The sequence below is a fragment of the Rattus rattus genome, chromosome 12 (genome assembly GCF_011064425.1).
Source record: "Rattus rattus isolate New Zealand chromosome 12, Rrattus_CSIRO_v1, whole genome shotgun sequence".
NCBI lineage: Eukaryota > Metazoa > Chordata > Mammalia > Rodentia > Muridae > Rattus > Rattus rattus.
In genome coordinates this window covers 1954800-1982480 of record NC_046165.1, presented here as the reverse complement: position 1 = coordinate 1982480, position 27681 = coordinate 1954800, and the positions used below count along the sequence as shown (strand labels likewise).

Genomic DNA, 27681 nt, shown 5'->3' with positions numbered 1-27681 from the left:
ATTGCTGAAGTCTGGCCTGCTTACTCAGGGACTTCTGGGAGAAGGTTGGGGAGAAAATGAAGCCAAACTGCACGCTCCTCACTTAGCACTTCAATTACAGGAAACAGACAAGGAGAAAGCCATCAATAAGAGGAAAATAAGCACACATATGCGCAAGACTTACCCCCACCCCAGAGGTCATGCCAATTGATTCAAAATTAGCCTTTATTTTTAACTCATTATTTCTTCCTGGGACCTCAACCTATCACTCTTTAAAAAAAAAAAAAAAAAAAAAAAAAAAAAAAAAAACTCTTCCTCTAATGGATTTTCCTTTAACATAAACAAATGAGCTTGGAATTAAGCTAAATTAAAACACACGCACACCTCTGAAGGGTTTTGAGTGAGGCTGTGCCGTTGTAACTCGTTGATTAGAGCTAAATAGCAATAATAGCCACGAACAGAATCAAAGGCAAGGATCGCCAAAGATCCAGGTATTTTACTAATGGCTCCAAAGGGAACCAAGATCAGAAACTGACCAACCGAAGTCGGTTTTGAATTCTTTTCCAGGTTTTGGCCTCTTCACACATAAGTAACTCCTAAAATAATAAAAAACATTACTTTTGAAAACTGCTAGCCTCGTTTCCTTAGGATCTTAAGCTACCTGTTAGAGGCATCTGTCCCGCGAGAGTAAGCATCTGCTCTGCTCGGGACAGCGTCTGTGTATGCGCCGCCCGCCTTGACCAAGGCGTTCACAGCATGGGCCGTCCCGGCAGCTTTCCGGGGTCAAATGCACGCTCCGCCCCGCGGGTTCCGTCCGGCAGACCCCGCATCGCCTGGGACGCTAACGGCCAACACTCCGCTGGCTGGTGACCGAGTTCCTAAGCCGCCCCAGGCTCCCAGTCCCAGTCTGTCTCGGAGCCTCACCTGCACGGGTCAGGGGGATCACCAGGAGCGAGCCCGGCCGCGGAGCGGAAATGCCCGACTGGGCAGGTACTGCAACCAAACCGCCTCGGGCGGCGCCCCCTGCAAGCTGCTCCGGGCTGCGCCCGCCCCCGCGGCGCCCGAGCCACTACGCACACCTGGCGGCAAGCACATTTTTTCCACGCGCCTGAACCGCTCAAATACCTATCCTGAGACCACTTTCCTCTGAAATGAAAGCAAGCTCTCCACCACTACTCCCACCAGACACAGGAACAACCGCTCCCACTAGGTTCAGCTCTACATTACACACATGCTTTGACACCATGTTAGACCCAGACACACCTAAGATTCACTACTTCCGAGAGACAAACACAAAATTGGAGACACACCCCTTTCACATAGACACTGAGGTGATGCTAAGCTCAGATCTGAGGAAGGCTCCATAGGACAGATTCATGCACCACCAAGGCATCACAGCTGCTCATACACAGCCCTACTGGATACAGGTAACGGTAGCAATCAACTCGTTTTAAAATAAAACTTGTTCAGGAGTTAATGGACTTTCCCCTCTATCCTACCCTTAGTACTAAGAGGCAGAGAAGATGTATGACAACCAAAAAGTGAGGGCAACTTTTTCTCTAGAGATTTTCCTCATGGAAGAATGCAGGCAGGCACGATGCTGGAGAGGCAGCAGAGAGTTCTATGTCCCTATCGGGAGGTGAAAGCAATGTCACAGAGATAGAGAGAGGAGAGGCCCATTGTCTCTTCCTAGAGACCCATAATGAGTATGCGACTACTGGTTTTCCTTTCAGCATTTCCCAACCCTTTGACTTTTTTGTGTATGTGGAGTACTTGAAATTGTTTTGTATTCCCGGTAGAGCCAAATGATGCTTAAGTGGTTGTATTTTAAATAGATTTCCAAGTCTAGAAGAAACCTGACCATCATATTTACAAACCACCAACTTTACAGAAGGGAGACCACGAGAAGGAAAATGGGGTCTTAAAGGAAGACCTAGGAAGGCGAGAAACAGGGAGTAATAGGATATTCGTGACATCAAAGATAGGTAGGGATGAGGAAAGAGGTGGAGAAGGGGAGCAATCAAAACAGTGCATATGAACGTCTCAGAGCAGCTCATAATGTGGCATGCTAATCCACAAGACTAACACATTCAAGAAGAAAGGTAAGGGTCTAAGTATGCTTGAGGTTACTGCTTTACTGCAATCTCATTTCACAGTGGAGAAATTAATAAAACCTGTAATGATCACATTGTATTTATTGGAAGCAACTGGTGCACAGAGTAAATAAGCAACTAACCCCAGGTTCCAGGTAAATATGATGAGATTGGATTCATCTGTCTTTGATAGTCACTGAACCTTAAGAATAATGACTTATGGTATCTTAGGGTTTCTATTGCTGTGAAGAGAGACCATGACTACAGCAACTCTTATAAAGGAAACCATCTAAATGGGGCTGGCTTATATTTCAGAGTTTAGTCCATTATTGTCATGGTGGGAAGCATGGTGGAATGCAGGTAGCTGAGAGTTTTACATCCCAGCACCTGTGACACACATCCTCCAACAAGGCCACACCCCCAATAATGCCACTCCCTGAGTCTACGGTGACCACTGTCATCCAAACCACCACATAGGCCAGAAAGCTGACTCTGAGATTCAAGGTCTTGTTCCAAAATTCTTCCAACCTTATCACCTTGTTTGCTGAAGAGTAAATTCTACCATGCAAATACTTTTAATCTATCTATCTATCTATCTATCTATCTATCTATCTATCTATCTATCTAATGTATATGAGTACACTGTCACTCTCTTCTGACACACCACGAGAGGGCATCAGATCCCATTACAAATGGTTGTAAGCCACCATGTGGTTGCTGGGAATGGAACTTAGGACCTCTGGGAGAGCAGCCAATGCTCTTAACTATTGAGCCATCTCTCCAGCCTCCCATGCAAATACTTTATCAGAATGTTTTTAGAACTTTTAATGATGTGTATTCTCATATGTCTATGCATATAAAAATGTGTTTTGTTCATATGTCTACGTATTAAACTTCCTTATACATCTGTGGAAAGTGTTATTTCCCATTTTACTGTTAGTAAGCGTACCAAGGCCAAGATGGCTCTCACTGATTATTCCAGACATAAGTGATGACTGAGTCTCATCCCATTGGTGGGAGGGAGATCTCACAGATATGATTGGCTAATCTCGTAGCAGGGTTACTGAGAGATTGTTACTGAGTTACCCTTGGAGAGCTGCTGTCACAAGTTACCACAAATGGGTTAGAATTTTAGAACTTTAAAGTTGGAGGTTAACCAGAACATATAAAAGTGGTGGTCTGTGACATCACTGCAAGTTACATTGCTGTGTGTGGGACCAAGTGGGAGCGGAATGGCGCGTCTCCTGATGTTAGTCAGTTGGTGTGAGCATAGCAGTGAGGGAGTGCTCCAGTGGCATGACACTTGCTAGCCAGGGTATTTGGCATAGCCTTTGTTAAGATTCTGACCATTTCGATTCCCAAAGAGTAGTGCAGAAGTAGGTAAACACCGTTGCAGATGTATACAGCAAATTTCATTTCTAAAGGTGGCCCCGACAAGCACTCTCATTTCTCTCCATTGCCAGACTTTGTCTTCTCACCCCCATCAGGTAGGGCTGACAGAACAGGAGGATAGGAGCCAGGCTGGGTAGACCCTCAGACCTAGCTTAACTCCCAAGGTTCTCCAGGTGGGCCTTGAATTGGGCCAGGCTCGAGATATCCCCATGTCTGCCACCATGAGTTCTATATTCCCCTTCCTCCCTCCCTCCCCCTCTCTTTTGACAAGCTCTCACTAAGTGGCTTAGGTTGACTTGGGACCTTGCTGCATAGTCCGATAGGACCTCAAACTCACCAACCTCCTGCCTTGTATCTCCACATCCAGCTTTGTATATCTGCCTTATTAAAAAAAAAAAAAAAAAAAAAGCTAATGTTCTTACATAATTATCGTAACAAATTTAACATCATCAGTAGTTTTTTAACTTAAACTCAGGACTCATGCAACTTTTGCTTAGATTCAGGTGGAGCTATTTACTTTAGAATTCTTGTAGGTGATTATGTAACTCACACGGCCTCACAGTGGGAGTCACGTATTGATTCTAGTCAGCAGTGAGCTCAGCTTTCTGGGCTCGCCTCCCAGCGAATGGTTTTATTCACTGCTGATCTTTGCCTGAATCAATTAATTCATTTGGGACAAAAAAAAAAAAAAAAACCAAACAAAGGATGATTTTCTAATCAACATTCTTTCAGCATTTATTATGAGTATCTCTGATTAATCCATCAAGAAGACTCATCTGCTCTGGCTGGTCGCTAATCCTGTGATCTTGAGAGGCATGCTGAGTCCAATTTTCTGACAGGTGTCTGAGTTGTCCACCCCGGAAAGCCTCAGTGAAAGCAGTGAGACCACAGCCTTTGTGGGTCTCCAGTAACGTTAAAAATTAACCTGACTGCAATAATTAGATGCAATAAATAATACAAAGAAACAAGCAGAATCTCAGGCTGGTACGTCTATTTGTGTCTTATATAAAGGTAGAGTGAACACAGCCACAATTTTTAAAACGTTACTCCTTATGGTGTTGGGGCTCAATCCTAGGGCCTTGTGCATGCTAGATTACCACTTTGCCACTGAGGTATAGCCACAGTCTACACAGATACAGCTCTCAATTCAGAAGCCACAATTAAAAGGGAAAATGGGAAATTAGTCACTCTGGCACATAGCAGGTATGGCCGTTTCAATGTTACCCATAGGCTCAAATGTTTGAATATTTGGTCCCTAGGTGGTAACAGTGTTTGGGTAGGTTTAAGAAGTTTGGACTTGCTTAAGAAGGTATATTACTGCCCATAAGCTAAGGTTTCAAGCCTTTCTCTATGCCTAGTGGCTTTCTCTCTTTCTCTGCTTTGTGCTTGCCACTGGAGGTGTGAGCTCTCAGCTTCTTCTCTGCTCTGCCATAATAGACTCTATCTGGAACCAAAAATCCGAATTAGCTTTCTCCTATAAGTTGCCTTGGCCATAGTGTTCTTAACACAACAATGTAGAAGTGACTAATACAGCAGGCACTCCCGTTTTACCAAATGAATGAGGGAACAAACTATTTATTAATGCTACCTCTCCTTTGCCACAGCTACTCTTTGAAAAACAACCCGCTCTGCCATTTGTCATTTATTTCAGTGTCCACTGGGGTTCTCACCTTATAAAACAAATCTTTAAACTTGAAAAAATGGGCAGAATCATGTAAATAAATTACCTAGGGGTACCAAGATGTGTCTGTCAACTCCAGGTCCAGGCAGGTTGATTAAGAATATAGACACAGATGTCCGAAGCTTCGATGCTGAGCTCAATCTTCTATATGACCTTTCAAGTCAGTAATCTGAAGCCATATGCGATGAATACACTAGGCAATATGAGACTCAAAACCAGAAGGCCCTGTGAGGGGATGGATGGCTGTGTCTAATGAGCTGAAACCTAAAAGAACTTAAGCATGCATGTAAGCTCAAACAAATCTGAGTGACCAGATAGAGAACCTGCAGCAACACAGCTGAGCTGAGAAACAAACCCAAGGAAGTGAAGGACTGTGATCAGGAGGTGGAGGACTGATCAGGAAGTGGAGGACTGTGATCAGGAGGTGAAGGACTGTGATCAGGAGGTGGAGGACTGATCAGGAAGTGGAGGACTGTGATCAGGAGGTGGAGGACTGATCAGGAAGTGGAGGACTGTGATCAGGAAGTGGAGGACTGTGATCAGGTGGAGGACTGTGATCAGGAAGTGGAGGACTGTGATCAGGAAGTGGAGGACTGTGATCAGGAGGTGGAGGACTGATCAGGAAGTGGAGGACTGTGATCAGGAAGTGGAGGACTGTGATTAGGAGGTGGAGGACTGATCAGGAAGTGGAGGACTGTGGTCAGGAAGTGAAGGACTGTGATCAGGAGGTGGAGGACTGATCAGGAAGTGGAGGACTGTGATCAGGAGGTAGAGGACTGATCAGGAAGTGGAGGACTGTGATCAGGAAGTGAAGGACTGTGATCAGACTTCCCCATGTTTAAATGTTGTCCCATCTGTCATTAACAATCAAAACATTAAAACAAAAAATGCTATTAGCCAGGTGTGGTGGCACATGCTTCTAATCCGGAAGCTGAGACAAAGGATCATGAGTTTGAAGCTAGCTGGGCTATATAGCAAGATCCTGTCTCAAAATACAGACATACATACATAAGTATTATGAGGTAAGTAGAGGTTGGGGATTTAGTTCAGTGGTAGAGCGCTTGCCTAGCAAGCGAAAGGCCCTGGGTTCGGTCCCCAACTCCAAAAAAAAAAAAAAAATGAGGTAAGTAGATAAGTTACTGGAAGCCAGCCTTCAATTTCGGTCTTGGGATAACCAAGAAACATACCAAAGCTCTCTTAAGACAGGAAAAAAAAAAAAAAAAAAAAAAAAAAAAAAAAGCTTACCTGATGGACTTCTAAAATCTACAGCCATGAAATGCTTCCTGAAGTATTATCCAACTAAATGACCATTTTCTTCTAAAAAAAACAGAGGGAATCCTGACAGACAAAGCAGCAAGAGTTTAGGGGAACCAGACGCACACATCTTTATTGGACTAGAGAGTTTATCCGTAGGAAGGGGGAAAAACCCAGAGCTTTTAGAACTATTTTTCTTTACTCTCAAACAAGTAGCATTAAAAAAAAAATCAACAAAAAGCTACATAGCCTACATCTATTTCTGCCAAGGTAGGCCCTATAGGAAGATTAATAATACACCCCATATAAACTGTTAGTATTGTTTTGGGGATGTTCAAAGAAATGTTTGAAATGTAATTCCTTGGCTGATATATTTTTCAACTACTACAAATTACAATGCTGGTCTACAAGTCTACACAGCTCTGTCTCCAGAAAGTGAGTGTTGGCATTTCCATATCTTCTGTACTTCTGTATTTCCATATCTGGTCTGTACTGTCAGGCTGGGGTCTACACTATACAGACATGACTCTAACCTCAGGATTCCTGCTTGGTCATCAGCTTGACTGGCTTTGGAACCAACCAATAGGCAAACCTGTGAGGGGTTATCTGGCTAGGTCACCTGAAGGGGGAAGACCCATCCCAAATGTGGGCTGAGGTGCGAGGAACCCCCCACCTGCCTTTGCAAATGGCTGTAGAGAACATCTACTATGTGGCTGCCACTGCTGCTGCACTTCTCTGGCTTTACGATTGTGGGCTTTAGACCAGAGGGGGAATTCTCCCGGTCTTCGGAGTCAGACTGGGACCACTGACGACGCACTTTGTGGACCAAACAGCAAGAGTTCTCAGCCTCTCTATTATGAAGACAGTCATTGTTGGACAACCTAGAAACAATGCAGTGCAAATCAATCCAAAACTCTCCCCCGCTCCAGTTCTGTTTCTCTAGAAAACCCTTGACTAACAGACTTGTCATTTTTATTTTTAAACTTTAAGACAGGGGCTCACTAAGCTGCCCAATGTGGTCTTGAATTCATTCTATCACCTAAGCAGGCCTTGAACTGGTGACCCTCCTCCCAAGCAGACGGGATCATGTACACACCACCAGCCCTGGTTCCTGTCTGCACACTGATTCTTCCGCTTGATTTTAATTAACAGTGAAAGCTGTACTCCAAAATCCAGTACACAGAATCAAATCGATCAATATGGATCTACTATTGATCTCATTATTTCAACTTCAGTAACTTCATAATACAGTTCTATAAAACAGGCCTATGATGGTTTTTGGTTGTTGTAAATGTGACTGGATTCAGATGCACCTATGCATCAGGAAGGAGGTGTGAGAGAGGTTGTTAGAGCCAGCACAGATGTGAGTGGCAGCATCCCACAGGCCAGGGACCTGCGGAGAATAATAAGGTGAAAAAAAGCCCCTCCACTCTTACACTGTTACTCAGGTGTCTTGTCACAGCAGTGGGAAAGGAATGGACAGTGGGCCCTGAAACTGTATCCCAGCGTCACTCATATACTAGAAAAGAGCAGACTCTAAGAAGAAACCAAGACAGTTCCATGCCAGTTTGTGTGATAATTTTACTGCATTAAAAAATTACAGAGATTGCATAAATTACGAGGTCAACAGTATATAAAGAACAAACTAAGTAAACAAATTGTTGAGATCTAATGTGACAAGGAAAAAAACAAACCCAGTTTGTAAGAACACCACACAATCCAGAGCTATGACTTCTTTTGAAAGAGAATTTACATTTTTGCATTTTTCTGGATAGAGTAATGTCTGTAATTACATCGTGTGAGATGGAAACCCACTTTACAGCTAAAAACATGGAAACACAGTGTCTGCACACAGATAGCCCTCTGAACACTGGACAGAACAGAGACCAGGATGTTAGCTGGCCTAAATAAAGTATGGCAGGGTAATCTACCAACCCCGGAATATTATCCCGCGCACTAACATCACACATGTTGGAGAACACATACACATACCACAAAAGCATGGGAGTCCATACCTTCCTATGAAAGAAAAAAATAGACATAAATATACAGACATTAAAACTTCCCCTTCTTCAATTACATATCCTGTTCAACGCAAAACTGTGAATAAATAATTTCTTATAAACTTTGTTACACTGTTGCAAAAAGAGACTTTAAAAAAAAAACCCAAATCTTGACTTACTTTCTTGTCATTGAGTAAACATGCTAACATACAGGCGGTTACGTAAGTCGCAGGAGGCAGCAAGCACTGTCTACATACCTCATAACGACAATCACACCCCAAATGCAGTTTAACACAGGCGAAATTCACTCAAAATAATATTTTTTTTCTGTTTAGTTTTTTTTAAAAAAGGTTTCATTTTTTGAGATTTTAGAATTACATTTGGGTTGTGTGAAAAAATACAACTTCAATGCAAAAATCCTATCAGTCATTCAAGAGAGTATTGCTGGTGCTATAGTCTTTTTGCATGTGTTTGTTTTCATAGAAAAAAAAAACAACAGTAGAGTAAGATAAATGTCCGAGACTTTTAAATGGCTAAACATAAGCACACGATCTGAACAGAGGCCGCATGCACACACTCACAAACTCCCAACATGAAGGGCAGATCAGACATCTTTCTTCTGCATTTGTTCTAGCTTTCTTCTCAGGAGACTGTAATTCTCCTTGGTGCCTACTGCCACAGGGTCAAGCTGCAAGGAGATCTCATAGTGTTTCTTGGCCGAGTCGAGATGTCCCCAGCGATGATAAAGCACAGCTGAAATAGCAGGAGATGAATTTGGTTGGAAGCGCTTCTGACTAACTTGCAGGATTCCCAAACACACACACAAAGAACCATTGCAGAGTCTTTACAGAAATCACTGTTTAAAAAAATATTGTTTGTACTGAGAGCTTTGTTTATTGTAATCGCACACCCTAGGGAGTGTACCCTGGGCCCTGCCCATTACTCATGAGTTTCTTCTTTATCGTAAGACAGGATTCACGTGCTTCCAGAAATGTTATTACAAGGAAGGGCACAAGACAGCTTCAGTGCTGCTGTGAAACTTCTGCCAGTCAGCAGTGTACTGAGCTTGGGCTCGCCAAAGTCCAGTCCTTTCTTATTTTATTCCTTACAAAACACCCACAACTTATTTTACTTTTTGAAGGTTTATTTATTATTTTATGTTATGAATATTTTGCCTGCATGTGTATATGTGTACCACGTGCATGCAGGGCCTGGTGCCCATAAAGATGAGAAGACGTCAGATGCTCAGGAAATAGAGTTACAGGCGGTAGTGAGCCTCCATGTGGGCGCTAGGAACCAAACCTGGGTCCTCTGCAAGAGCAGCCGGTGTTCTCAACTGCTGAGCTGTTTCTATAACCACGGCCATTTATTTTAAATGAAGAGGTCCATATACTTTTTGGTGAAATAACAGCTGTGTTTCTAGTCTGAAATAGGGGCTCTGACCTAAGAATCAAACTGTAAAATGACATTACAATAAAGTAAATTAAGTGCTTTGTATGAGGAATGTTTTTCGTGAGGTACAGGAGCATGAATGTGTATGCTAGGTAGGCACTCTACACTGAGCTGTATTACCAGCCCGTTAAAAAAAATCATTCTGAGACAGGGTCAGTACAGGTTACCTTTAAAATTTACTTGTGTATGTATGTGTGTGTGTGTATATAATATCAAAATTTCAATATAACTCAAATGGAAATTTTTCTTACCCAAATTACCATGGTAACTTGCAACATTTGGATTTGCTTTAATTGCCTTGAGGAATAAAGCTTCAGACTCCTATAAAACAAAACACACGCAGAAGGTATTATGCATGAAGCAAAATCAATCATCTTACCTTCTAGCATCATTGTTTTGTTACCACCATATCCTTTCCAGGAAACAGCCTTGCTCAGAAGAGGCTAGAGAAGCTAACAAAGAAGGTGACAAGGGGTGGCAGAACGCAGTGGTGACCAGAGAGAGGGGATGGTGAAACAAGTGGCTGGGATGTCACTACATAATTCAGATGACTTGATTCAGAGTGCAATGAGGGTAGGGCACAGACAAGGAGAGGACCAAGCTGTCAAGGACACGCAAGAGGGCAGCACACCCAACCTGAAGTGAAGGCCTGATTGCAGACTCTCAGGTAAGGGGTATGAGCTATTTAATCAACTCAGAACCCCAGAACACCCTCACATCCCAGATGAAGCTGGATCCCCCATTTAACAGCAATTAGCAAAGAGAATGAGGAAGAAATGGCTACCTAGGATGGGAGCCATTCAATACTGTGTACGACTGTGACCAAATGCCCCTGGTGAGCATGGACTGACTTTTGTACAGACTTACATTTCCTCTAAGTTGTCCTTAGTTGCAATGGGGTCACCATAAAGCAGGGTAAAGTGGTTTCTACCAGACTGAGCCTAGATGTCACTTTCTATCATGATGTCCAGAGGTAGATGTACAACATGTCTACTAACATAAGCCCAGGCCACAATGCATGTGTCTCCCACATGTAGATCCAAGCGCATTGAAACTGGTGCAAAATGCTGTGAGACTGGGGACAATTCTGGCTTCTCTGAGCGGATTTTCTGCCTCTCTGCCTCTGCATTTTCTGAAGTACAAGAACAGCAGCTTCTCTGCCGTGGGAGAGCCCACGGGTGTCCTGGGAAGTAGGCTGGGTGTCAAGGTGGACAACTCTGAACTCACAGAGCATGGAGAAAACCCGGTCGTACAGAAGTATTATTGTAAAGGGTTTCAATAAAGCCATCAATCTCATCTAACACCTAAAACTACAGAAAATAAGAGAGCCCTTTAAGATTCTCTGCTGCCTCACGGGAGTTTGCCGGAGTGAGCAGCCACAGGGATGGGTGACGTGTTCTAGGGGTTCCTAGAAATTCGTATTTCCCTAACTGCTCAAATGCCAAGGTCATGGATGTCCCTGGGTAGAAAGTGACACCCATTGTGGGCAGGGGCTTGAGGTTCACACATTTTTACAGAATGGCTACTCCTAATGACAAGGCTGAACTCAGCAGGGGGACCAGAAGATCAAAGAGGAAGCTTGAATCAAGTTTCCAAGGCTAGAAATGGAGACACTGCAGCCTGTCAACACAGGGGTGTCCCAGAAAAGGCAGGTCTGGGAGCAAGTGAGTATGGGCCGGACATGCTGGCCCTCGAGTGCCAGGGCTGCCCCTGCGTGCTTCAGCACCCCTGGACTGTGTCTGAGCCTAGGCATAAGCCTGGGCCTAAAGGTGTTCCAAGCCCATGGCATGCTCATCTGTCCCATCAGTCTTTAATGACCCTGTTCAAGAAAGCAGTGAACTCTTTATTAACTGGTCCACGGAGAGATCTGGATGGTTCTAGGCCCAGGCAATGTGCTGGTTTAGACCGATGAATAGATAACAACCATCACTTAAAATTGGAGATTTAGTTTATCAACGCAAAGGAAAAGTAACACACTCTCTTCTAAAGTACATTAAACACTGCATTTAAAAGCAAACAGAGCGTAACCCCAGACTCAGAGCCTGTGTCTGGAACAGTTAAGTAGCTGAGACTGAGTTAAAATTTTCATTTTGTAGCTACCCTGTGTTTCTAATAATGACAGGATATTACCTTTTAAAACACATTTATCTGTCTTTAAAATATATTCAAAGGGCTGGAGCGATGGCTCAGCAGTTGAACATATTAGTTGCATGGTCTCTTAAGTAAACATATAATAAACAAACAAATAAAGCAAATAAATCAGGTAGAACCTATATGAGGAAAACCAGAGTTCTTAACAGTGTGGCATACATGACCAGAGTTTGGGGTACCACTCTCTTACTGTGCCTGCTCTTAAACCCCAAAGCAGTGAACGAACAGTCAGAAAGGGATGGCTGGGAACTACCACAGGAAGAACGGAACATCACCTTGGCTCTCCCACATCAGCCCCAAACTGGAAAGCAACATAAATTTTAATGGGCTTAAAAGTGAACCACAGAGGTTCATTTAATGATCATTAAGCTAACATCTTTTTTTTTTTTTAATATTTATTTATTATGTATATTACAGCTTTCTGTCTGCATGTGTGCCTGCAGGTCAGAAGAGGGCATCATATCCCATTATGGATGGTTGTGAGCCACCATGTGGTTGCTGGGAATTGAACTCAGGACCTCTGGAAGAGCAGTCAGTGCTCTTAACCTCTGAGCCATCTCTCCAGCCCTTTTTTTGTTTTTTGTTTTTTTTTTTAAATATTTGCTAACATCTTTTTATATGCATGTATTTACCATTCAATAGATGCAAACTCCACCCATGTTTTCCTATCATGCTGCCAGAAGTCAGGCTGACTGCTACATTCACTGAATCATGGGCAGGTGAGTGACTGCTGTTAGCACCTGAACTACTCAATACAGCAGACACATTTTCTGTACACTCGAGCTGCGAGTCGCAACTGATAAGAAATTCATTTGGTCATTTCACGACTGCACTCATGAGGCCCTGAATCTGTATCCCAGCAGTCATGCAAACACGGGTGTCGTGTTGGAAAGTCAGGGACAGGAGGATTGCTGGACTTCTCTCAACAGTCAATCTGGCTGAATCACTGAGCTCCAGATACAGCTCTGATTCTCAAAAATAAGATAGCTAGTGACTGAGGAGAAAGATACTTTACATCAGCCGCTGGTTCCAGCCACACGCATAGGTGCAAACACACGCATGTGTGCGTGTGTGCATGTGTGCACACTCCCTCCCTCACCTCCCCGGCTCCCCCCAATCCCTGGGCTTGAAGATGAGCTGCCAATCCTGTGAGACACCATTTCCCCCATTTCCCTATCTCCCTATGATCTGCTCAGGGTTCTGTCAACCTGCAGTCAACAAGCAGGACAGGGGACCCTGCAGGCCAAGGACAAAAGATATCCTCCTTCTATTGTGACAGAAAAGCTACCCAAATGTTTACATTCCAAATCCTTAACATTAAAAAAAAAAAAAAAAGAAAGAAATGTATGAGATGCCGGCCCTGGCTGGACTAGGCTGGCTGAACTCTGGCTGGAAATGTCCCATCATGCTCCCTGCTGGTAGCTGCCCAAGAGCCTAAAATGAGCTCCTTATTTCAGATTTTGTTTTGTTTCCTTATCATAGGCTCAGGACTCTGGCCTTGTCCATTAGAGTAAACATGTGTATAGATAGGCGACCGATTGTACTACTCTATGACACGGAATATTTTCTACTTATAGGGTGGGGGTGGGGCACAATGTGAACAGGAAGCCAAATGAACCCCGGGCTCAGTTCCCATAATAGAAATTGCACTTTATAGACTGTAGGATGATAGAAAAATCAATACAGTGAACAGAATCAGCATCTTGAAGATTTGCTGTAGGTAGCTGGGTCAGTGGAGAACTGAGTCTCCTGATTTGTCCTTGCTGATTCGCCCTTCCCCCATGTAGAGGTATAAAAAAATAAAATGAAACATCTCAAAAAGCCACTTTTTTTAGGATAAAAGCTAAAACTAAAAGTGTATAGTAAAACCTAAATTCACCAATATTCAAAAATATAGAAACACATAAAATAGTTTACAGAAAATTAAACCAATAGTGACAGCTAATGAGTACAAGGAAATGATACTAGAGAGGAACTGATTAATGCAGTGGTAGGGGTCTCTAAAGGAGATAACTAATCACTACTGTTAAGCCTTGAATCATATCCATGGTCTCAGGGTGTTCAAAATAAAACATAGCTGTTATAATTCTGAAATAAAATGATTTGGAATAAAATATTAATATGAAATATTAATAAATATTTCAAGTAATAACTCAAATATCAGGCTGTGGAACTGCTTTTCCAAGTGTTTCCAAAGTCTGTCTGTCTGTGTGAGGTGCCCAGGATGTCATTTAGAAATAAATATCCCTGACTTGACCTACTCCTGGCTGATTCTCCTGGGGTGGAATCTGTGTTAACCAGCTCCCTCAACAGTACAGAGTGCAGAATACAGAGTATAGAGTGTGGTATAACCTACATAGAATTCCCTACACAAGCCCAGACAACAACTTACTGCTCCTGAAAAACTCAGTGGACGAAGTGTGCACGAGTCTGGAGGTCTCATACATCCTCGGCAAGCCTTCTGAGCTACATCTTAGTGCCCAAGTTTAGATCTTATGATTTTCATGGGTCAAAAACATCTAGGGCCTTGATGATAACAAGTAACTCAGAGGAGAAACCAAGGTTTATAAAATGCAAAAGACAGAACCCACAGACAAACCTAGTACTCCTTCCCTACTGCAAGGGACAGGGTCAGACTCTTCTGCATGCAAAAGAGGAGGACAGTGCCCTGAAAGGGTGGCACTGTGCTAAGTCGTCTTGACAACAGCCATGTAGCACACGAACTCAGCACCAGCGTCTCATCCTAGTTACTTTTCCCTCACCATGAGGAACAAGCTGGTGTCTGATGAGAAAGACACTGGGTCTAGCTGTTAGGTAACTTCTCCATGAAAAGAATTTGACCAAGAGCTCTCTTGGTGCTCCCACTCTGGCCTAACCCTCCACTGAACTGGGCATAAGAAACACTGTGGCTCCTGTCAGCTGCTGGACTGATCGCAGGCTTACCCACCTTGTATTTCTGGGATTTCCCCAGCACGTTTGCCAACGAGAACATAAGGGAGTGATCATTAGGAATTAACTGCAGTGCCTCTCTTCCCACGGCTTCAGCCTGGGCTAAGTTACCTGGGAGGAGAAATGAAAACCAATCAGTACTGTGTTGTGTCTCCATCTCTCCGGAGCAGCACTTGAATGCATGATACACAGTATTGAAAATACTACTTGAGAAGACCCAAGCAGTACACGAGAAGAGACATGGTGACTCAGAACTACTAAGAGACATTTTAGACCATTTAAATTTCCTCCCAGATACCAGTTATATCCAAACTGGGACATAAAGTGCAGCAAAGCAACACTAACTTCTGGATATTCTCAGAGCCAAGTACGTGGCCTGTGTTTGTTTGTCTTAGAAAACAAGCATCTATCTCCCGTCTACATGGTTTAGATGACTTAGTAGTTTTCAGTTTCTTCTGTCAAAGAACCACCAAGGTTTCTTAAGGGATGGTTGGGTTTTTAAAAAGAAGGCAGGAGAGGGCTACTTGGTGGAGAAATTGTCTACCACATCCAAGGTCCTGGGACTGATCTCCAATATTGTAAGATAGCAAAACAAGAGTAGCAGAATCAGATCTAGTCATCAGCATTATATTTTAATAAATGAGACCTGATCACATACCCTCCTCCATGACTCAACACTTATTCTCAGTACATTATGATGTTCGTCACATTATATTCAGATATGTTAGAGGAAACTTCATTTTCGAGAAAGACAACATTAGCATTGTGTGTGCTGCATGTACTCGTATGTGTTCAGAAACCAGTATCAGGTGTCTTCAGTAAGATGTTTTAAGACAGGGACAGGGTTCTCAGTGTACCTGGAGCTCCCTAGTTAGGTTAATCTAACTGGCTAGTGACCGCCGCCCCAGGGATCTCCTGTCTATTTCCCCAGTGCTGAGGTTGCATGGTATCTACCACCGTGCCTAGGATATTATGTGGGTAACATCATGCCCGCACTGCAAGCATTTTACAGACTGAGTCATCTCCCCAACCTCTAGAAAAAGTTATTTTGGTTAACACCAATCAACCCAGATTGATTCTCATCCTTCCTCCCTCTTCCTTCCCCACTCCCTTCCTTCCTTTCTTCCTTTCCTGGAGTCTCACTGTGTCATCCTGGCTAGCCTCGAACTCAAGAGATCTGCCTGCCACACCCCGCCAAGTGCTGGGACTAAAGCTGGGCACCATCACACCCAGCTTACTTATTGTTTAAACTGTAGGACTAACACTGGCCAGAGTGCCCTGAGTAGCCTGTGGGAATGACTCTGGTCTGCACGCCCTGACTAGCCCACAGAACTGGACAGACAGCGGAACACCTTCATCTCCATCTCCTTCTCCTCTGCACCTGTGTTGTCCAGAAGTATGATCATGTTGTTCCACGCCAGGCTGTGCTCCGGCTTCATTACGGTGGCATTTCTCCAAGCGTTCAATGCATCCACGTGGCGATTTAGATCTGCATACTGAAAATAAAGACCCCCCCAGAGTCAATATTCCAGCTCTCTTCCTTTCCCCTCTCTGTGACATTATCACAAAGGCACACAAAATCCCACAGAACAAACAAGAACTACAGCCTTACTTCCTGTCAACCCACGTACTTGAATGCACAACCCTGGTGAGTGGGTGCCATCACAGTGCAACAGATCTTTAGCAGACCATCCAACCCTCCTAAATGCAGGTCGAAGGTACATTTCATCTGAATATACTCCATCCCTAAACCCTGCATGAAGTCCCTATGACAGGCATCTATGACAGCTTTGGTTTTATTATTCCCTTCTGCTGCTTACTAAGCACATTTTCCACTGGGCGACAGGAACATTTTGAGTTGTCCTATGTCCCACACAACAAATAAGTAAGGTGAAGTTAAATGAATTATGAAAACATTTGCCAACGTCTTTTTGTTAAGAGAGAATTTCTCAAATTTCTCCCGAGGCTTAGAATGTCAGGTTGCGATGCTTTATTCTTTAGAACCATTAAGAAATGGTATAAGAATTCAAACAAATAGGGCTGCTTAAATATACCAAACATTAAAGTTGGTCCCTGCGTCGGATGTCTAAGTCAGTTCTCTCCAACGTGTATTACACGTCACGGTCACCTGGACAGATTCAGTAATGACACTGTAAATTTGTTTTACAACACAAGTCCTCCGGATGTTTCCTACTTGTTCCCTTTGTTGAAGGCGAACCAGATAACAAGTTTTCATTTTGTCTCCAAAGCTACACATCTACCTCCCAGTCCTTCATGGGTCCTTCACCCTCTGACTCCTTGACACATTTCTCCCAGCCTCAGAAGGACAGGACAGAAGGACAGGGCAGAGGACCATGCTCCTCCCCCACCTCTCATTCTCCTACTGGCTGTCTCAGAATGGCTCCATCCGCTCTCCCGATGTCCCAAGGCTGGAAGCAGTCATCTTCCTCTAAAAGGTAGCTTCGTCTGAGGTCAGTTCTCTGCCCATCCACATGCTTCCCTCAAACCTACTGATCTCTGCACTAATATTTACATTTTTGTTATTTCCACAACTGTCTGGCCATTTTCTTGTGCTAAGCCTTCCCTACATAAAACACTTTTCTAAAGCCCATCATGACTGATCTAATGACCGGCTCCTTCACAGTCAACTGTCCCCTGCACTCCTCCAAGTCACTGACAGCACCACCCTCAAGGATCAGCACCATATCCCAAATAATCCAGCTCTTCCCATTTCCTCTATAATGACATTATATCCCCTTCTTACTGGAGTCCACAAATCAAAGCAAATATTTATCTCCGATTAATAAAAATGCAACTTCTAAAACAGACACCTTGAAGCTATTAAGTTCCTTTTATTTTTGGATATATAAAGTGGCCAGTTGAGATGTTAGAGATTAAGCCTTAATGCTTTTAAGTTTTCAAGGGCAAAAGCTGGATAATTAAACCACGGAGGAGAGTGGCAACCATGCACAACAGGCCCTGTGGTAACGCCATATCTGGTAGTACAATGGGTAAACAATACTGTGGTCTCCGTCGTTTTGGGGCTATGAATGACTGTCACAGTCAAAGCATCATGTGGCCCATGGCTCGAGCTCTCCATCCAAGCTTATATTTTATGTTCTGTGTTCTTTTCTTTGTAAGCTACTCCTATTGGGTTCATTTAGCATAGCTTCTGTTTTCAAAATCCCAAGCAAGAGCAGTGACGGGCAATGAGCTGTGAGGAAGATCGCGATGTCTGTAGAACTGAGCTTTAATGTGGAAGCTGCAGGTGGGCACACTTGCTTGTCAGGCAGTGACCTGAAAGGAGCTACCTCTAGAAAAGGGGAAACACCAAAGCCTTCACAGGGACCGGCCTAATGCCATTTAACTGCTAGTTTAACTGGCTCATCAAACAGAGATAGTCACTCTACCTCCATGCATAGATTTAGGTTCACACGTTTGCTCCTTCAAGCCAGCACACCCTCCCTTTGAGGACTCGCCCTGCTTTGTATGTGACTGAGGTTTTCAGTCTCTACTCACACTGTCATGGGGTTTTCAAGTGTCCCCAACCCCAGCCTACCCTTAGAAGAGCTTTAGTACTTAGTTTTCAGTTTCTGGGAGAAACCTGCTTCAGCACAGAAGTATGAAACAGATCATAAACTATGCATTTTGGGATGTAAAAACACCCAGGGCCCAGCTGACCTAGGGACAGCTGATAGAGAGACAAGGGAATCTCAAGCTTTTGTCCTTTGTTCAAACCTCTGCTCCCTGGGTTCAGTGGTGTTGATGTCATGGCTCTACTGTATCCTGCAGGAAGTGACACCTGTTTTTGACACTGGAGTAGATTCCTAGAGATGGTGTCTTCCTATCATATGTCTATCACAACTAAAACAAGGTTTGTGTTTTTTTAAATAAGAACATGGAAACTACTTCATTCTAAAACTTATAATACAAGCACTGTCTGCCCACTTAAAGTGACTTGTCCAACATTAGAAAGCCAGTCTTCCTCTTTGCCACCAACTGCCTGGCCATTTTGTTTCTCTTCTCATTCTACCTGCGCAGTCAACAAAATCACGGCTCATAATTCCAGAAACAAGCATGCTAAAGGCCGAAGTTATTCATGCCAGGTAAAAAATGGAAGCCCATTCTTTCTATTTAAATACTCCAAACACCCAATGTTTTCTTGGTTTCCCTTCTGCTTTGACATGGTCTTTGGGTCAAGTCTAGAAAGGGATGATTACCAGAGGTAGGGCCATGCTGGGGGACATTTCTCATTTTTTTTTTTTTTTATAAAAACACAAATGCTGTATGGAACTTCTGAATTATCAAATAAGAGATGAAGTGAATGCACAAAACAAAGATGCTTCAGGTATTTCAAATAAGGATAAGAAACATTTTTTTTTTAACCTGTGGGTGCTACCTACTTGTGAAGCTACACACTCTTTAAATGTCCCATCCCTGTGTGCACAGTCCACTTTGGCTCAGACAGATCAAAAGTATTGCCCTTATCAACTTCACCAGTCAATCTATTGACTCCTATTGAAAGAATTATGCTGTTTGTGCTTCATTATTTTCTTTGTCGGGATAATTAAGAGCAATCAGATCACCCTAAACATTTGGTCAAGAACCAGAAATACAGAACAATTCAAACACCTTAGTTTCTATGCCCATTAAGTCCATTCAGTAAGGCCCTATCAGATAAACACTCTACTCCCGAAGCCGTCCTTTTGGGGAGGATGTCCCCTTGCAAAGGAAGAGATCTGCTCCCTTGGGGGAAAGAGAACAAGGAATCTCAGAAAATCAGTTACAGGTTTGTTTTTGAATCTTAGTTTCCATTGAATTCATGTTTTAAAAACAAAAGACAATGTTTGTCAGGAAGCAGATCCTTGGAGCATGTTTTCCAGGGCAGAAGGGGATGTACAGAATTTCATTTCATCTACTGCCTTGGTGGTTATGTAAAACTGGACTCATTCGGTTTGGATGGCTCATTAATGAGAACATCAGCAGTGTACACAAGGAAAACAAATACGACTTCCAAGTGAGATAAACACATATAGAGGACTTTATAACGTGGTGAGTGCTGGATGGGTTTAAGAAGGTCATTCTGGTTTAGGTGATGGGAAACTGGGGCCGCCCACCCTTACCAGCCGCCCGAGGTTGTAGTAGCAGTCTGGGTATTTCCGCCTGTGCTTAATTGCTGTGCGGTAGCTTTGCTCTGCCTCCTCAAACCGTTTCAGGCTGTTCTGAACTATGCCCAAATTCATCCATGCGGCTGCAAAGTCTGGCCTGGAAAAACATTTTTTTTTTTTTTTTTTACAAAAGATAAACAAGAACGAGGGGATTAGATGACTGCCCAATCCAGAGATTTCACTCTTTGTTCCTGGCAGAATGTTAAGGAAAGGAAAGAAGATGCTTACTGTATTTGGACAGCCAACGACAGCAGCTCTTCAGCCTCCTGGAGCTCATTCCTTTCCTTTAAGATATTCCCGAGGTTATTCATGGCATGAACGTACTTGGGATTTAGTCTGGAAATGGAGAGAAAAGTCACACAGCCTGCCACTGTTCAAGTGCTTTCAGCTAACACTTAGCAATCAGCCAAGACAGAGAGGCATTTCAGAAAGTGAAGGTCCAAGCATACACCTGCGTACCTGACTGCTTCCCGGTAATATTTGATGGCCGCTGTTTGGTTGCCTTGATCAGCCAGGTTTTTGCCAATGTTGTAGTGAACCTGAAAACACAGGTGACAATTTGGCCATCAGCACATAGACTTCTCTGTTCAAAGTCGGTCGTCTATCGCATCTTCTAACTGAAGACAGAGGGGAAGGAATTAAAATATAAATACATCACTGACCAGAATTATAAAGCCCTGCTGGAGGGAGGGTGGAAGGGTTACAGGCCTACGTAAAAAGTTGCGAGAATGATCAGGGAGGTCATAAGCAGTCGTGAGCTGCCATATGGGTGCTGGGAATTGAACTGACCCATCTTGTTGGTCTTAAAAAGGTTAACTTACATGATGGGAGTCCTGTGTCTACTAAGAATGAAAGAGAACATGATATGAGTAAACAAACCATTTGTAAAGACAATGAAAGAAACAGGACTCAAGGTGGCAAATCAATGAGGAATTTTTGAACACCTTAGAGTGAGGACACCTGGGAGGCCGATACAGAGCCTCTCAGTTATGCATGGGCTCAGAATATATTACGAGAAATGTCAGGTGTGATAGTACATGCATGTGGTCCTGACACTTGGTGAGTAGAGGCAGAAGGATCAGATTAAGGCCATCTTTGGCCTCATACAAAGTTCAAAGCCAGTCAGGGCTACTTGAGACCTTATCTCAAAAACACCATTAAAATAGAAGGAGAAAGAGGAGGGAGAAGAGAAGGAGGAGAAAGAGAATGAGGAAGAAAAAAAGAGGAAGGAGGAGAAAGGAGGAGATAGAAGAGGAAGAAGGAAAAAAGAGGAGAAAGCAGCAGCAGCAGGGACCTGGACTAAGATCAGAAAAGCAGAAAGCCATGGCCTTGAGAAACGTCATCAGAGGTCTCTATTGATGATCAAAAGTTCTTCCCAGAACCATGAGTAACCATAAATGCCAGAAGTAATCCCGGAAGGGGATATCACAGATCTTTCTTCAGAAGTGAGGTCACACAGGGATCCCATCCAATCTGACTAGAATCAGACAGAAATGAAGACTGTAGGCAGGAATGACCATACAAGGACACAATGAGAAGATAGACAGACAGTGTGTGTGTATGTGTGTGTTGTATGTGTGTATTGTGTGTGTGTGGTGTATATGTATGTGTTATATGTGTTGTGTGTGTGTGTGTGTGTGTGTGTGTGTGTGTGTGTGTGTGTATCTGTGTGTGTGTGTGTGTGTATAGTGTATGTGTGTGTGTGTAGTGTGTGTGTGTGTAGTGTGTGTTGTGTGTGTGTGTGTATGGTATATATATGTGTATATATATATATGTGCGTTGTGTGTGTGTGTAGTGTGTGTGTTGTGTGTGTGTGTTGTGTGTGTGTGTGTGTGCGTGTGTATGCGTGTGCACAGTGGTACAGAAACTTCCTGGACCATAATACTATGCATTCATTCGCAGTGGTTTGGTAGACACTATTGCCAGAGCAGCCTGCAGTATTTGTAAAGATCACACCATTCCATGCACCAAAGAATGAAAAGCCAGAGGGAACCATACAGGAGGATGTTTTCCAGGTCCCCAGAGCACAGATACAGCTTCTACTCAGATGTCTGTGTGTATGGACCCCGGCCTCTTCAGCCCACGGGCTCCTGCTGTTTTCCTTTGTTTGGGGTAATTTTGTTCTCTTTGTAAACTAGAGAGAGTTCAGCTGCCCTCTGCAGCATGGCCAGGGTTCTACCAGATAACTCAGGATGCCAGGGTTCAGCTGCCCTCTGCAGCATGGCCAGGGTCCAGGGAGAGGACAGACCACTGTGAGAAGCCGGACGGCAGTTATTTAAATGGAATGAGTTAGAAATACGATTCAGGCTTAGAAGGCATTCCAAAATTAGGAAGGCTCTGTCTCTCTACGGATGGGACAGAGAATTCTGTGAAAAGAAAACAGCTGCCTAGATTGGGCCGAATGATTCAGAAAACAAGCTGCTTCTAGTAGTGGTTAGAGAATGGGGGATCTTTATTCTATGGTTCATAAGTCAGAAAGAGCCCGTTTACCCAACTTTCCCTCCAGCCTTTGTACATCACAGGCTAGGACAATGAAGCCAGATTAAAACAGCCACTGCTACCAAGTGACAAACACGTAGGAAACAAATAAAAGTACCCATGATGAAAGGCACTTTTAATAACATTAAAAGTCCCAAATATTCTGTCGAAGTTGAAGAGTTCTGAACCTACAGTGTTTAAACGCATGAAGATTCATGTTCATCCTTCAGGGGATACCTTGAAGTGCTATATGAGCGTTTCTTTGTTAACTTAGAACTGTATCATGGGGTTGACATTAAATATAACATATGTCTAAGCCTTAAAATCTAAAATAACTGCCAATAAATTCAGTACTTGGAATCTCTCACACAGCAGGCTTGATGAACACAATTTCCATTTGGTCCAATTCAATAACTAATATTAGGCACTTACCACATGCAAGGCACTGTGGGTAATTCCAATGTAGGCCAAGGATCAGCACTACCTACACTGATACCTCAATCTTTCAAAAAAAAAAGAAAGAAAGAAAGAAAGAAAGAAAGAAAGAAAGAAAGAAAGAAAGAAAAGAGATTCTCAGTTTATATATCTGGGTCTGAACAATAGCCAGATGCCAACTGTAATATTCAGAGTGGAGACCAGAGCAGAAAACAAATCCCGAGGAGAGGGGTCTAAAGAACGTGGCAGTTTTCAAAGGGAGGAACTGAGATCAACACAGCTTTTTGAGAAGAAGGAGGAAGACAATTGGACACTTCAGTGTATAGAGAAATATTTAAGACAAACAGAAACTCTATCACGCTCACATTAAACGGCATCATTGGGAAGAGCTCTGGAGAAAGAATGATTATCACGGCACTTGAGGCCTTTACTTGCACCCCGAGTTAAAAAGAGAAACATGCATGCTCATGACCTAGTGATGCCCATGCGTGTACCATGTATTTTCTAGTCTATTAGGGTTGCATTCACATGCTGAGAAGATTTTCCAGGCTAAGACAGCAGGTATACTCCACGCAAAACACCATGTTGGATCTCTACCAAGCCACCCAAATTACTAACCTAAATAGTACCAGCTTCCCCTTCCTATGCCTCAGTTTCTCCTGTCTGGTAAAAATAAAGAAAGCTAAGTCCTTAGCAGACGGATAACAGGATTAATTATAACACCTTGGGTAGCGCCTGGAGTTCCTCATGGTGCGGAAATGTATAAATAGGGAGGGCAATTAGTGCTGTCCAGACAGGAAAGTAAATATAAAGGGAAATCTTATGTGTGAAATGTCACTGCTCCTACAGTTAATTTACAAAAGACGGTAGTGATTGGTCAGCAAAACCAAGATAAAAGCTTGAAGCAAATCAAATCACTTTTCCTAAGGCATCTTAACTGTAAAACATGAATGAAATGTTTCGACCAAAAAGTATGAACACGAACACACCAGGACAGACACGTGGTCACAGCTTGTACAGACTTGTCTTCACTCTGGGGTCGCAGTGAGATGGCATGCGCTTGTTAGTTTTATTTATACAAGTCTGACGTTGCTTTCCTTAAATATGGAATGTAGAACACCTTGGAAAGCTCTTTCCCTCCAGAAGGATCCTTCCTATTCACACACTCTACGCCATTCCAACCAGCTGTGCCAAGACTGGAGTATCAATAATTGATAACCGGAGACTTCTACCCTCACGTCTTGGCCCAACCTCAGCAAATAGAATCCTCTTCTGACTGTTTGGTGAAGCCAAATAAACACAGAAACCTAAAATGTTAGCATCTCCCAAGCACCTCCTATGTGCTGACTGCCGTGTTATGGTCAAGAAGCCTAGCAGGCAGGCATTATTTCTTACAAAAAAGAACACTGGGAGTTTGCATAGGTGGTAAGTGGAAGCTTAGATTTAACCAAAAGTACAAGTGAGATAAATCCCTACTAGATCTCTCCAACAAAACCACCGCCAGTTTTAAAGCACATACGCCCGTCCGTATCTAATCTGTAAGAGGCATCACCAAGCACAGAACTCAGGGTACTGTACGTGTACACTTTTGTGTGGCATTCAACTTCTAATCCCCAAGTCTATCCATAGGTGTTCCCACCTTCACATTATAGCCTGGATGAGGTCAGTTCCTTCTATCACCAGAGCGTAGATTCTGAAAGGTATGCTCCAAAAGATTACGGTGGAAGCTCTACCTATCCCCAGCCTGGAGATGAATCATCCCCAACTCCCAGTGTCTTCAAAGTGGAGTGTCACTAGCAACTGGAGGATGGCACAGTTTAAATTAATCTGATGATACTGTTTGGTTTTAATGATCACTTTTTTAATTTAAATAATTTCTTTTAGCTAAGTGTAAGAATCAACTAACTCATTGGGAAAAAAAAATATCCCTCCCCAAGTACTTGATAATGGTCTTAACACTGGTTACTGATCCACAATCGCACGTTCTTATCCAATGAAGTGAATCTAGAGGGCGAGGTACCTTAGCATTGAGGGGACACACAGACAGGGCGCTTCGAAAGAGCCGGTCTTCACTCCGCCACTCGCCACTGCGAATCACACATCTCAGTGCATTGATGAGAAGGATGCCCAGGATGATGGCGGCGACCGGTTTCTGAATAGAGTTGGCAGAGGTCATTAGTGTGCCACACGTGGTGCTTATGGTTCTCTGAGGTAGCATTCTGGGTTTTTCTTTTTGGTGTGTACCTATGTGTGGTGCATGCCCATGAGTGCACAGATGTAAGCACCCACCTGTGCCCATGTAGAGGCCACAGGAGGATGGCACGTGTCCTCCATCCTCACTGTAGACTTTACTTCTTGAGGCTGGCACTGGTTATCTCTGCCAGGCTGGCAGGACAGTGAGTTTCCAGGTTCTCCTTAACTTGTAGCTCTCAAGCTTGGGGGTTATATACATGCAAAGCCGTGCCAGGCGGTTTACCTCGGTGCTGAGGTTTGAACTCAGTCCACTTGCACAGCTTTACCCACTGAATCATTGCCCCGGCCCTATGGTACCTTTTTCTTAGTGTGTCTGCTTAGAGCTCCAAATCCAAAGGTCAGCAGCATGCAGTACCCAGCGCTGGGGAGGTAGAGGACACGCTCTGCGACCACAAAGCCCACTCGGAAAAACAAGTTGCTTGCAGGAAGAAAGGGGATCACGAGAAATCCCAAACCCAGAGTGAGGATTCTGGAAGACGAAAAGTATTTACATAGTTGGCTCTTTAGAGACTTCTCAAGAAATCACCTTACTTGACATAACAATAAAGACTGATCTTTGTTTCTTGCATTGACTTAGAAGAGATATTTAGCACAGATGAAGTCGTCGGTAGACGGGAATTAGCTGGCAGTGCACAGCAAAGTACTTAGCAGCCAGCACATAGGAAAACCATCCAAACCATGTTTGTGTCAGTAAAGTCAAAAGATTACATTCAATCTGTTCCTTGATTGGTGAACACTCTTCCCAAACAACTCCACGTGGTTTTTAATGGACCCTCCCCCCTACTTGTCTAATAGGGACGATACTTTGTAAGTTTAAAGGAAACTATCTTTTGTTACTATGTCTCGACCAGTTAAGCACAGACACACTTTGTGGTGAAACTCATGTGTAACATCCACCTCTCTAACTCTCTAATGATGTCATGGTGTAAATGAAGCAGTGAGGTCACATTTGGTGGTTCCTTCTGGGGCCAGCTGCATCACAATAATTTTGTTTTAAATTCTATTTCGCATTAATAAATGAACTGATTAGGACTGAAGTTTGTTATTCTTTAGAAACATAATTTAAGCACAGGGGTAAGCAAAAGAAAGCATTCATTCATTTTGAGAAATTATTTACTTAACATCACCTGCACTTAGGCTTTGTGGAAACCGTCTTGAGCAGTTTTCATTTTCCTAGAACATGTTTGTTTTCTCCAATTATTTTCTCAATAACCCTTTGCAAAGGATCTTTTTATCTGTTGAAAAAGTGTAGTATGTCTTTGGGGCAGCAATATATTTTAAACAGGACAATAGAACGGACCATCATAGAATCTGGAAAGGCTTCTTTGAAGGAGAGCTGTGAAATAATGGGCCCAACACTTGTCAATTATACTCCCTGTTCTGACCATAAATTACATTTTACCTCCTACAGCGAGGCCTCCAAGTGCTACTTAGGAGGGTGGGAGTGGCCCATGGTAGCCATGCCTACTGCTACTCCAACTTCCCTCCCCTTCACCTTGATTCCCACCTTGTTGCTGCCATAAATTCAGAACAAATATCCTTGGGTATCCTATACGGAGAGTTGTTAAAAAGTGATAGGCGCTGAATTTAGCAAAATGCTTCTGAGGAAGTTAAAGCTCCATGCTGCCTCTTACCTTCTCTTGCAGCTATCCTCAGAGCACAGGGCTTGGAATATTAGGCCAATTAGGCAGAGCCAAAGTGCTGCTAGAGCAATTACCCTCCAGTCACCAACTGACTTAATGAGAGGGATGCAGCCCATTGACCAATCAAAACACAGCCACCAGGGACACAGCAGCAGCCAGGCATTCAATGAATAGTAGTAATTATAGTTTATGGCCTGTCAGTCAAAAGAAAAACAAACACTTACTTGATGCTGAACTTGAAAGAACACACATATCCTAACTTCACTTCCCAGGCATTCATCAGCTTCTGTTCCAGGAAGCGGTTGTGTAAAAATAAAATACTGCCTATTTGTATTCTGAGCATAGGGCTGTAATCTGTAATTTATTAAATGCATCCAGATTTTAGTACATTAAAGATACAGCCAAGCCAGTGGGCCAGTCAATGCAGGTGTTGGTTATATTTCTGGCCAGGATATGGTTCATTTACATAGGATTACTCAATGCCTCTGACGTGGTCAGTGTAGGGCCCAGTGCACCTAATGCTTTAAAATGGAGCTCAGCTCTGAGTATCCTCTCGATTCTCTCTGTAAAGTGCACGGCTAAGGATCTGCGGCTTGAGATCCTTATCCTTAGAAAACAAAACTCTGATGACTGCATTGTGCTACTACATTAGTCTTAATCCAGTGACGTCCTGGCCCCCAGCAGCAACCAAAATGGGGTCAGAGAGCACGTCAGTAAAATGGACGTCGTAATAAAGGGGGCCTCTTTTTC

At 43.3% G+C, this 27681-nt stretch overlaps 1 protein-coding gene across 2 annotated transcripts in view; it reads right to left on the bottom strand.

Moving 5' to 3' along the window:
• Nucleotides 1–7958: 7958 nt before the first annotated feature.
• The window catches only part of Tmtc4 (transmembrane O-mannosyltransferase targeting cadherins 4), a 56159-nt gene continuing 36436 nt past the window's right edge, over nt 7959–27681 (bottom strand). For both annotated transcript variants that reach the window (XM_032917583.1, XM_032917584.1), the window contains 10 exons: nt 26923–27125; nt 25586–25757; nt 25056–25187; nt 20582–20661; nt 20351–20458; nt 20078–20219; nt 16336–16450; nt 14953–15065; nt 10106–10175; nt 7959–9155 (listed from right to left, as the gene is read on the bottom strand). In XM_032917583.1, coding sequence (XP_032773474.1) covers nt 9007–9155; nt 10106–10175; nt 14953–15065; nt 16336–16450; nt 20078–20219; nt 20351–20458; nt 20582–20661; nt 25056–25187; nt 25586–25757; nt 26923–27125 — 1284 coding nt within the window. In that variant the 3' untranslated portion in view covers nt 7959–9006. The remainder of the gene's footprint in view (nt 9156–10105; nt 10176–14952; nt 15066–16335; nt 16451–20077; nt 20220–20350; nt 20459–20581; nt 20662–25055; nt 25188–25585; nt 25758–26922; nt 27126–27681) is intronic.